Below are 12,877 nucleotides of genomic sequence, written 5' to 3'. Positions count from 1 at the left end.
CCAAAAAAAAGTCCCGCAGGCACCATGGCCTCATCCATGCAGGATTTTTGCCCTGCAACAGATAAGGATAATTTGCTCATTAGCTTCTCTCCTTCTGAGCTGCATCATACTGACTCCACAGTGAGTCTTGGCTCTCACTTCAGCCATCATGCCACACGTGATCAATTCAGAGGAACTAGGCTATCTCTCGGCAGAGAAGGGGTCTGGCCGGGGGTCCTCCCTCCCCAGCCTGCCACTCTAGACAGGGCAAGGGCCAAGTATAGAAAGAATGCAAAGTACCTGAAAGAGAAGGTCAGCATTTGCTTTAAGAACTGAGATGCTCTTCAGTTATAATTACATTGAAGAGCTTTATGTTTTTCAGTTAAGAGTCACGGGGTTTGCGCAATCGTACTTGAGAGGAGTATAACACTATTACAGTTTCAAAGAACAGAGCATAATGCAAAAACAGCTGCAAAGGCTCTAAAGCACAAACAGGTCATCTTTGCTAACCGGGAGGGAAAGAAAAAGCACGTTTGGCAGTATTGCAGTAAATTAATAATCATGTTCCGCTCTTTCAACTTCACTAAAAGTAAGAATACTTTCCAAAACTGCTGCATACTCAAAAGTAGAGGTTGTGAGGTTGGATACCTGACAAGATGAAATGTTGTGCTGAATGTTAAGGGCACTCTGCAGAAACTTTTACGGATACCTTAGAGATAAAACTCAGTTTTCACATTAACATGTGTTATATTATTGGGAACATTACATATAACTCCTTTTCACAAATCCATTTGGATTTAAACATTCTCCTCAAAGCTCACACACAGTGTCAAGCGAAGAACCTGAAAATGAAACCTTTCAGTCAAGTTACAGGCAGAAGGGAAACCTGTCTAGTTAATCGTTAATAGCCAAGCTGAAATACAGAAAACAAAGCCAACATGCACTCCAGATTTTACATATGCATTCAGTTATATCTTAAGTTAGTCACTCGCCACTTTTTTTTTAAGCTAAGAATCATGCATTTTGTTAACCTTCCAAAATGGTTACATGCAGAGCCACAGCTGCTCGCTCTCCTCTGAATTCAATATAGCATCAACAGCTTCTAGCAGCTATGGATCTACTTATGAGGCCTTGACTCAGCAGAAACCTAAACATGGAATTTATTTTAAACATATGCATAATTATTCTGCTGACTCAGGTTAGCTGGGTTGACTTCTGATGTCCAGTGTTTGTCTGAAAACAAAGAGCAATTTAGAAGATGTATGTAGTTCCATGCACTACGCAGCTTCATCTGTTCAGACAAGAGCTCAGTTTCAATGGGGTGGGCAACATGTCCTACAGGACTGCTCCCCTTGGGAACAAGGGCGAAAGGAAAAGGATTCACTTTGAAGATCATCATGACACCACCAGGGACTGCAGGGATCTGGGAGGTGCACCAGGATCCTATTTAGACTACATGTATTTAGACTTCATAGGGATTTTAGGGAGTTTTTTATAGTCAAAGACAACAAAAAGAATGAAAATTATCCCTGTAAGGTCTTTTGAAATGCAAGACCTTCACTTACACACAGACTTGTCATTTTACCAGACATTTTACACCCCAGCAAACTTCCAAAAAGGGCCCCTAACACCTTTTTGTTTTGTTTGGAAAGCTTGTTGTTTTCCCCGTCACTTCAAGCTTTGGAAACACCTTTATTGAAATTAACACACCTACTCTGCAAACATTAATTTCTAATAAATGATCTTAAATGCCTGGCCTGAACTTTCAACTTGACCGCACAGAACCAGAACAAAAGGACCATGCACAAGCCAGAGAACAGGCAAACCCCAGCGCATTCAGCCCCTCAGCCCTACAGTGGGGTGCCCAACCTGCAGAGCTCCTGCCAGGACAAGCCATGCAGCCCTTTCTCCCAAACATCCTTGGGATGCAGGCAAGGAGCAAGGAGCTCCTACGCATGCTGCAGCCGTTGGCTATGAGATGGAGCCTCTGCAGCCTGATGCAGCAAGGAGAGAAGACACCAGTGCCATGACGCGAATGAGGAAAGTAGAGAGTTGTATTTGAGTTCCTAGATCTGAAGCTGCCCAAAGCAGAAGAAAACCATTTTCTCATCCAGTCACAGCAGAAAAAGCTCGAAGGAGGTTTTTCGTAGCATGCACAGTATTCAAGTAAATCCAGAATTCAACAAACATCTCACTTGCCCACAGATGATCCTAAGGTTAATTCAAAAATGTTTATACAAGCACTAGGAAGGGAATGAATTGGTTGTTTTGGAGTCCCCATAGGTGAGTCAGTAACTTCACAGAAAAATCAAAGGGACAGGTCCCGCTGGAGGAAGAACAGAACACAAAAAGTATGTCCAAGCAACAGGGAAAGAGGAGAGCTGGAGACAGTAAGATATTCATGCACTCAGCCACATGCCAGCCAGGACAGTTTCACCCAAGAGTTCCCTGCCCATAGTTCCAACCTCTTTTGTGACCTAAAGCAGAATCAATTCTGCAGCTTGATCATTTTATAAATGAATCCCTTCTTGATTTTTTTATCCCTTAGTGACAGCAAGAGCAACATACTTCACCACGTAGCACATAAAACAGGTCTGTCAAGGTGGGTACATACAAAAAAGTTTGCATAACAACATTTGACATTGCACTCAGACCAATGCTTTATTCCTTCAAGGTAGGGATCAAAAAGGCAAAGAGTGGAAAAAGCAGCTGCTACTTTTTTTCTTCTGTATTTAAGTGCTGTAGATAGCTTGCAAGAAGATACCACCTCCCACCCAGTCCCACTGGGAACCCACAGGGCCAGCAGCTTTGGGGATTCATTCTCACATCTGTATGAGCCTCAGCACCTCACTGCGTCTCTCCTCCCCAGGGGCCACGAGAACAACTCTCAGCTCCTCAAAAATACCGCAGCTCCTCCTTTCCCTGTACTGGCTACCTGCGAGCCTTCATCGCTTCCACCTTCCTCATATGCGTCCCTCTGCAACGAGCTTTAACCCCACCTCACTCCCTCTGGGTTTGTGCTTGCTCTGGACCCAAACACCATGTGTGTGACAGCAGTTCTGAGTTCTGTTCTGATACAGCACAGAAATACAGCAGGTTCATTCCAAAAGCATGTCATAACAGCAAAATTAATCAAGGGAATGACATAAAAAAAAAAGTCTTCAATCATAGCACGGCTGCTATAAAAATGATAGCAAAATGAGGCCTGTTCCACTCCCTGCTCCAAGATGTTTAATCCTGAAGGAGGACAAGACACCAGTGTGCTGACCCTCATCACTAGACATGGCACACATTTGGGGAGGGAGATAGGAACCCAGAAAATCCAAGGAGAAAGTCCACTTGCTGTAACCACTGCTGACAGACACCTAACAGTGGCATCTGCAGTATGAGAACAATGGGGTTTTTTACAAAAGGCTTTAAGTGCTTTTCTCTCCTCTTCCCACCTTACAGAAAATGCTGTCTCCTCCTCCAAGACTGCAGATTGATTTATTCAATACTCAGAAGCAGAATAAAAGAAGATGGAGACAGAGAGCTGTCAATTCATAGAAACAGCTTCAAAAAAAGGTTCCTTCTTACCAGATCACGGACATGCTTTTCTCAGCTCTCACCTACCATGCATTGAGGGGTTGTTTGTATCACAGGGGGCCAAGAAGTGATGAGACCAGAAAAGGGGAGAAGAAAGGAAAAGAAACAGAAGGAATAGACTCTCTAAAGCTGTTGGTCTGAAGTCAGACAACTCACACACAAAATGAGAAACATGTTTACGCATCACACAAAAATAAAAACTTCTTACAAAAAATCGTGTCCTCCTAAAGATGACTATTTTGATTTAAAACGCTAAACTTTTCCACAGACAGATACACACACAGAGCCTACTGAGCTAAGCTCCCTCCTGCTGGCTTCCATCTCTCCCTCCCTCATCCCTCATCTAAAGTCAGCTAAAATTCAAGAGCAGTTTTCCAGTGATGTGGCTTTCTACCAGCATAATTATTGACTCACCTATTAGGAAGGACAGTTAAGAGACAGCTCACTTGTTCTGGATAACACCTACACAACTTAAAAAGTTCAAGAAAATCCCCGCCCCAACATTTATTTTGCTTGTCCCTGGGCTCACAGTTTTTAGGCAGGAGGAGAAGCACAAGTTGCAACCTGCAGGCTGAGAGCTGCTCAAAGAACACTTCCTACCCGGCTGGGAAGAGCCCAGTGCCGGGAAAGGGAACCAGAGAGTCTGCTTCTGTGCAAGCTCTGTATCATTTTTCCAAAGCTTGGTGGGGTTTGCACTTGGCCACATAAAACCCTTAGCAATGGCAATGCCGCAGCTATCAGTGATGCACTTTTTCATTAAAACGATGATGAAACTCCTGTGACAAGACGGTGGTGAGAGAGCAACAGGAGCACAAGATTCAGCTGCTAAAAAAGACAGATTGCCTCTGTGGAGAACAACCTTTCTTTTCTTACTCGTCTTTAGTTTTCTATGGTTGCCAAGTGCCCTCCCCCTGACAACAACCCATGCCACCTTCTCACACTCGGAAGAATAATGTAAGGTTTAGGAGATTACAGGCTGTTAAAAAAAAAGAAAAGAAGAAAGGTGGTAGAAAGGGAGAACAGTGAGATGTGTTAATAGTTACAGAACATTTACATAATGGCTTTTTTTTATCTTATTCCAAAAGATTCTAGAAAATTTTACAGGTATCTGCACAAGTCATGTTACAGTGTCAATTTTCCTAACAGGAATAAGTTAGCAGCAAGCACTCTATTTTAAAACATGATTGACTTTGTACAAACAGTTTGAAGGCTTTTGTATAAGAACGTTAGACAGCAGCTCCAGAATACGATTTAAATGACACGTAGTAATTGCACCCTGGTGTTCAAGTACGTACCAGGAATACATTACAGGGGACCGAATTAATTACAATAGAAAGTCCTATTGCTGTTCAATCTTTGTCAATGAGCACAGCACAAAAGTTTTTTTAACAGTGCACGTATGAAGCAAGTTACCTTTCTTTGCTTTCTTCTGTAGCTTCAGTGTGTCAGACGATTTCTTTTTTATCTCTTGGCGGGCTTTTTTGTATTCTAAAAAAACACACAGTCTCTTATTATCAATATACTCAATGTGAAAATTAATGTTTTTTACAGAAAAGGCTACATTTAAAGACATTAGACTACAAATTTTAAGAGGACAGCTACTATTAATCAAAGAGACTTAGAACTTGCATTTTTTTGTAATGCCTAAACGTTTGGCTTCATAGAACATTTCAGGGTGTGAACACATTCACATACCAAAATCTTTCCCAAATAAACAAAGCCTTTACAGAAATAACAACTGAGAAGACAGTACAAAATTAGAGTGCTTTTCATTTCAGAGACTCATCCACTCTCAGGAATGGAAAACAGAGATGACAGGTTTCTTGAAACATCTGTGTTTAAAAACAAGTATCCAGAAACGGCAAGGCAGAGAATATCCTGTGATCTCTCTCCAGCATGAGAGTCAGGCAGAGGAACAGGGTGCTAAAACTTTGCCCAAGGAAGGGTCACATTGCCAGCTCTTTCTGATGAAGTGGAGCACACTGCAGTTGTCCTCATTTTTGGATGAGTTGCAAACCCCGGGAGAATTAAAATCCCAGAACAAAATATTCCACCTCTAGTCCAGGCACATTAAAGGTATCAGATATGAAAACTGATACTTTAAAAACAAAAAAGTAGATAAAAGGCATGTATGCATGTATGGACATACTTCCTCAATGCAAGTTTTGCAAAACCAAAGGCATCTACCAACAAGCTCTTGCTGTGCAAGGCTTTGCCGCCTCCTGCTCATTCCCCCAAGAAAGCCTCTGGAGCCATCATCAGCACTGCAGCTCTGAGCATCCCATGTCCAACGACACAGCTCTCCCGTTCCCCAGGTGCACACTTCTGTATCGCATCAGATATCAAACAGCGATGCTGAATGTTTTACAGGGCTGTGCATTCTCTGGAGGACGCTATGTCTGAGGCATAACGCGATCTTACAGTTAGCTTTTAACTACGACCCGGGGCTTTGCAGGGATAGATGCGGCATCCCCCAGTCCTCAGCACTACTGGAGACCATACAGTGAGAGTGGGCTAATAGAGTTAAAACTAGTCATTGCTTATCAGTCTAGAAAAACAACCCACCCCTTGGGGTCCTGCAAATTAAACCTTCAAAACGTATATGCAAGGGTTAAAAACTTGTTAGGCACTTTGGGAGAGGAGTGTTTTAGAAGAGAAAAGTTGCGATACATATTTAAGCACGTCATTCCGTTCCCCGGTAAAAACATGAAAAGAGGGAAAAAAGCTGATATTACAATCTTACTCCTATTAAAGAATTCCTCCTCTGTAACTACCTTTTGCATGGTCTTTATCCAGTTGATTGGCCACTTTCTTCCACTCTTCCATCTGTTCTTGAAGTGGGTTTATCAGACAGTCAATTAAAGCACTAATTTTGTTGAAAAAACACAAAGAGCAATCAAATCCTGCAGATGCCCCTATTCTTATATAGAGAGCCAAGGTCAATATTGGAGTATTTTTACTTTTTGCTGCGACAGCCACCAGTGTCACAATGTAAATATCAGAACATAAAAATGTTTACACTGGAGAAAGCAAAAGAAAGGACTGGATTAAAAAAAAATCCACATCACAAGATAACCAGAATTACTGTGCAGAAGTTCCAGACAGTGAGGAACAGAGCATAAACCAGAGGAGTGACCTGAAACACGGCCAGTGTAAATAGTTAGATCCTACTCATCTGGCACACAAAGAGCAGTTTAAATGGATTCTCCGGAGACTGGAAAGGTTCATGCAGCCATGAAGATTATAAACTTAAATAACACATGGATGTGCACAAGAAGACAGAGCAGTTGTACAAGCAAACAACATCCTACCCACTGATGTGCCTCACCTCTCACCAGTGGAGCCCATGATACAGCACTAGTAATGCTCCACTAATTAATGAGATTGGGATTGAATCATTTAAACAGCTAACTCTGGGGTAACTAGAGACTAACATTGTCTCCCCACAGCCAATTTGACAAATATCTTTATTTTAAAAGGGAAAAAAACATACGAGGTCATCAGGCAAATGGTGAAGCACCATTTTGGTTCACCTCAGATCAGGTATAACTTTTATGTCTCGTTAAAAAAGGCACACATGCAAACTACTACTTACTACAGCAGTAGGTTGTTTATGTATAGCCCATCTTACACAAGTTAATCCTCTCCCATTACCTCTACTGTCTTAACTTTAACTGCAAAAGGGGATGAGAAAATTTGCCTTCTCCATACTTGTTTGCCGAAATTTTCTCTCTTGGCCACAAGCTATTTGGGCTCTCCAGTAAGCTGAGGAAGCAGCACAACACTTGCTGCTGCTTTAAAACTTAGTGACAAAGCTTAAAGTCCTGAAAGACAGACATGTCGGTCACATCAGCAGCCACCTGCTCAGCCTCAGCAACAGGAACCGACACCGACAGTGGGAATTTGCAGTATTTAGAGCGATTTGAGGTGACAAGCCCCATTCCCAGAACATGCAGTGGAATTCTGCGTCTTCACAACACCTAGTGTGCTGAGGGGCAGAAAACAACTGCTGTTCTCAGTGACATGGTCAGTGATCAGCCAAAAAGCTAACAGTGGTGAACAGCTTTAGGTGTTTCCCAGCAGCAAACAAAAGATGAACCTTGAGCTCCAACCAGGTACAGAGCCACTCACCTTGAGAACTGCCGTAGTTTGGACTCTATACTTCTGTGCCTCATACACATCCTGGTGAGAGCAGACCCAATCTCTCTGGTACCACCTGAAAAACAAAACACGAGGCAGGTGAGACCCCTGGTGAGACTCCCGCCTGGGGAGTAGAAGCATGCCAACCAGAAGGCAGGTGCCATAGCAACTGTAGAATCCACGAGGCTACTAACCGGGCAGACCTCAGGGACGTCTACCACCTTGCGAAGAGATTAATTCTTGTTCATTCAGAGACCAGAACTGAACAATTAGACACGATTAGAACACAGCTCTTCCCAGTAGCTTTATGTGCATGAGGCCCAACTCTTTCGCAGAAGAGTTCAAAGAAAAGGGTTTAAGATGTCAAAAGACAAGAAGCAAAGCTGGTGAGTGCGTATCTACAGACAGTTTATTTCCACACTTTGGAAATAAACCTAGGGGATTCGATCCAATTTTCCTGTATCTACATTCTTTAGACCCAATGCCTCAAAAGGATTCTTCTCCTCCAGAACACGTGTCCGATCCCACATATTGCCTCATACGCCCCTGACACATACCGTCAGTGCGTCACAGTGCTGCCGTCTCGGGTCACGCGTACCTTCTCGTTACATGGCCGGGAGGTGGCACTATTTGCTCTGTACCGTCACCCACCTCGGGCTCTGACAGCTGCGTGACAGCAAGAGTAATTTTCTGCAAGTGTTCCTCCTCCGACGTTTTCCCTTTTAAAAGCACCCATCCCTCCATTTCCTGCTTTAATCGGCCTTACCGATCTTCAGCAGCCTATTAAATCTCAATATAATTTTGTTTTGGTTAGTTTTGATAATTGCCTAGACCCTATTTGCAAGCCAAATCTACTATTTTCAGGGCACGAACATCAACCTCTGTACAAAGCTTTTCCAAACTGTAGTATTCTGTGGGACGGTGAAGATACCAGCATCTATTTAAAAGTCTCATTTGATTATTAAAACGACCTTAGACTTGTAATATACAGTAAAATATCTCCCTTAGGCTTTAAAAATGGTATTGTGCAAGTAACAAAAAAAATTTCCTAGTAAAGAAACTTGAGAATTTTAATCATTTTATGTATTTTTTAAGCACAAAAACAAGTCACCATCCTCCTGCAAGAATGCCCGTGCCCACAAAATGGCTCTGGAACAAAGACACTAAATAAGAGCAAATTGTGGCTATTTGGTATTTTCCATTGTTCAAAGATAAACAGAAAGTCCTTTGTCACTTGCCCAATTAGTCATGTTTTTATAAGGAGCTTTTGAAATAATATTATTTGGTAACACTGAAGAGCTGTAGCCTCGCTGCACACGGGTGGCTGGGAAAAGCATACGGACTCCAGTCTGGATGCGGACCCGTCGTTTCCGGTGATGCTGCACTCGCACAAGCTGCAACAGACTCTGGTGACTCGAAAAGCAATACCGAAGATGGGGAAAGGCGTAACGGAGAGAAAGCAACTGGAGGAAGAGGACAGTGCCCGCAACAAAAAGTGGGTCTCTGTCCCAAGACATGGGCATTTTTCTCTGGAGCCACTGCCAAATAAAAGTAACTCAGAGCCTAATGCGGCCCAACTCCAACAGCAGAGATGGAAAAATGAACCAAAAACTTCCACAGCCATCTGCAGAGCAATTCCCAATTGACTTTAAGCAAAAGGCAGGTTTTTGAGGTTGAAAACTCACTGAAATACTGGAATATCAAGGACTGTCAATGGTTAAGTGACATTGCTTTCCTCAGTCCATTATATGAAAAAAAGGAAGAGTTGTTTCAGAACAATAAATAGGAAATAAGGCACCATGTGTTTTGGAGACTAGGAAGCCAGGGTCAGTTACTATTAATATTAAATTGCAAGGTAACAAAATTTTAACTGAAATCCCAATAGCCAAAGTATAAATATATCCCCTCAACACATAGTACAGATGGATGGACAAGGTCAGCAAAACAGCTGGGTTTTAGGTCTATACATTGGTAGTTGTGCTTGTCTAAAAAAACCCACTACAAAATAAATGAAGCCTGGAATAAAAAGGTTATTCCTGGAAAAAAAAAAAAACAAACCCAGCTGGTTGGGGATAAGAGGGGTTACTTGTTCTTCCCATCTTTTGAAACTTCATGTTATCCCGAAGTGTTTACAAGAGCATGGAAGTATGATATGTTAATTTTATTCTGTAAATAAAGACTACTCTAACAAAGCAAAGGAAAAGGGAAAAAAAAACCCAACAGTTTTGAGAAGTTTTTAATCCCCCTTTTGGAAACAAGGTGTTGCAGAAGATGGGTTTAGGAGCCTGCTCGGGCAGGGGAACAAGGGGTACTGCTGGCAAGTTTGGGAGGGCTGAGCCAGCACCTCAGCTCGGTCAGTGCAGACCCCGGGAGGGCTGCAGGGAGCAGGTCGGGGCTGGCGAGGCTCCATTTTAACATCGTGCGCCAAGGTGCGCAGGGAGTCGGACAGTGCTGGTGAGGGTCAGAGAGGTGATATGAACCCCCGAAGCAGCAGCTCTTGCCAACCATTCATTGAGAAAGGTGCTGCTTCACCCTCCCCAAAGAGCATAAACCCCCCACAAAGAGCACTTAAATTACAAACTCAACCTGCCTAAAAACAAAGCACTGGGAAACACTATCACTCCAAAAGGCTACAACAAGAAAGGATTCCTGTTCCTCTGCAAAATAACTCGCTACAATCAATAAACTGAGTTTGCACCCACTGAGAAGCTGTTGTGTGCCAACAGCTTCTGCCCCAGCAAAGGGGAACCGGTCTCTATTCAACACACACTGCTACCGTAAAGTCACTATGCATTTCCAATTCCCGTTTAAAAGCTAATGTTACCGATGTCTAACGAAGCGTAGGAGAGAGAACCTTTGCAGGAGACAAGGGGCTTTTTAATTCTGGCACTCACTCGGTTAGCAGAGGCAGGAAGCGTGTCCAAGCATCCCTACATACCTACTCAGATGAGACAGCCCACGGAGGTATGGATACACCGCCTGCAGAGTTTCTGGATGCCAAAACAGCAGTGGCAGCATTTCAGAAACGATCACCTCCTTGGATATACCAAAACAATTTGCATTTTGGGGTGCCTCAGCAATCCCTTGTTAAAAATCAGCCACCAGACTTAAGGAAGGACAGTACCAGCCCATCTCCCCCCACGCCTGAATCTCATGGCTCCTACTCAATGTATTCAGTACTCCAACAGCACCAGAGTTAAACAGAGCTTTACCTCCCTGTTTTCAACTATATTATCTGTGAAGAATCAAAATGCTCTGAAGGGATTGTGGCCCAAGGATGAGCCTACACCGGAGAAGGTACCCCTTGAAGCGACTGTGGCTGTGGATGTTGCTATGCCAGAGCAGGTGTATACCTGAAGAGACTATGGCTCATACATAAGGCTCCACTTGGAGCAGGTACGCCCCTAAGGGACTGCAGTCTGTGGCTAAGTCCAAGCTGGAGCTGGGGCAACGGGAGAAGTTCATTGCAATGTTAAACCCGATGGTCTGGTCCAAAGGGGCCAGGGTTGGACACTGTAATGGAAATACCTTTAAATTGTTGTAATCCAGGATTTGAGTTGCATGGTATAGGAATTACTATAGCAGGAACCACCTGAACCACTGGAGGACAAGCCTTACAAGAAGCAGTACAAGTGCAGCAGTGACTTAACCTGACCTGGCTTTGGTGCCCAGTAACATCACACAACACACCACCTCTCGGGTCCCAAGTGACCACCATAACAGACGGACTCCGAAGTCATGGACTAAATGAACTCAACAGACATTTTGTGGACATTTTACAGACATTTCACAGGGGTGGTCCATAGACTAAGGGAATGATATCTGTGCATTATATCAAAGGATGGAAAGGGGGGTGGGGGATAATGAGGTTGTATTGGATAGTGTGGGACCTGCACATGATGTAAATGGTATGGAGTAAGGGGTGAAGAATGTGCTGGTTTGAGCTGGGATAGAGTGAATTTTCTCCATAGTAGCTAGTATGGGGCTATGTTTTGGATTTGTGCTGAAAACAGTGTTCACAACACAGGGATGTTTTCATTATTGCTGAGCAGTGCTTACACAGAGGCAAGGCCTTTTTTGCTCCTCACACCACCTCACCAGCAAGAAGGCTGGGAGTGCACAAGAATGTGGGAGGCAACACAGCTGGGACAGCTGACCCCAACTGACCAAAGGGATATTCCATACCATACGACGTCATGCTCAGCATATAAAGCTGCAAGGAAGAAGAACGAAAGGGGGGACGTTCAGAGAGATGGTGTCTGTCTTCTCAAGTAACCGTTACACGTGATGGAGCCCTGCTTTCCTGGAGATGGCTGAACACCTGCCTGCTGATGGGAAGCAGTGAATTAATTCCTTGTTTTGCTTTGCTTGCACATGCGGCTTTTGCTTTACCTATTAAACTGTCTTTATGTCAACCCATGAGTTTTCTTACTTTTACTCTTCCGATTCTCTCACCCATCCCATGGGGTAGGCGGGGGCGAGTGGCTGCGTGGTGCTTAATTGCTGTCTGGGGTTAAACCATGACACTGAGAAGGCAAAAAAAAATTAAACACAGGCCTCTCACCATCCCTTGATTTACTGAGTTGGAGCACCATGGCCATTACCAATGCATTCAGCAGTCCTTCCAGGAACATGTGCAGTGCGAACAGTTTATCTCAACTGCCAGCAGGTTTCTGCAAGGGCTGCTTCTCACCAGCAGAACTGCACCAATGCTCCCATTTCCAAAGGGCTGGGATCAGCTGGCTACACAAACTGGCAAAAGGGAAACATTTTGTACCAGTGCAGTAGTTTGAAAATGTCCAAACATAACAAGGGACAGTAGTTTGGATTTGCTTCTTTTACCCAATCTCAGCCAGACAGCCTTAGTGAACAAGAGTAACATATGCTTTATATAAATTATCGTTCAATGTTACAGTAGTAGTCTACTCACAGAAGGAGCAGGTGGCCAATGTGCATACTCTGCAAACAAAGATGGACCTTACAAGCAACATTAATGTGTGTGCAAATCCTGATATCAGCTATGCAGCTCAGTATTCAAAATCTGGTAAGTTTATTGCACTGGGCTATGCCACAGTCATACAAAACCTGCTTCAGCCTCCAAATTAATTTGCAGTTTATCTTTTCAAAAAGACTGGCTCCACAAGAGACCAATTGCTCATTTACTCAAGGACAG

At 43.5% G+C, this 12,877-nt stretch overlaps 1 protein-coding gene across 12 annotated transcripts in view; it reads right to left on the bottom strand.

Moving 5' to 3' along the window:
* Positions 1–12,877, bottom strand: part of MTSS1 (MTSS I-BAR domain containing 1) — a gene marked incomplete at its 3' end in the record, with an annotated part of 130,445 nt that overhangs the window by 25,595 nt on the left and 91,973 nt on the right. For all 12 annotated transcript variants that reach the window (XM_082015362.1, XM_082015356.1, XM_082015367.1 and 9 more), the window contains exons 4-6: positions 7,696–7,780; positions 6,339–6,430; positions 4,978–5,052 (exon numbers count right to left, since the gene is read on the bottom strand). In XM_082015362.1, the coding sequence (XP_081871488.1) occupies positions 4,978–5,052; positions 6,339–6,430; positions 7,696–7,780 (252 nt within the window). The remainder of the gene's footprint in view (positions 1–4,977; positions 5,053–6,338; positions 6,431–7,695; positions 7,781–12,877) is intronic.

This window comes from Phaethon aethereus (genome assembly GCF_964289735.1).
Source record: "Phaethon aethereus genome assembly, chromosome: 2".
NCBI classification, from domain to species: domain Eukaryota; kingdom Metazoa; phylum Chordata; class Aves; order Phaethontiformes; family Phaethontidae; genus Phaethon; species Phaethon aethereus.
Note: the sequence above shows the minus strand (reverse complement) of the source record. Positions and strands in the feature narration are given on the sequence as shown.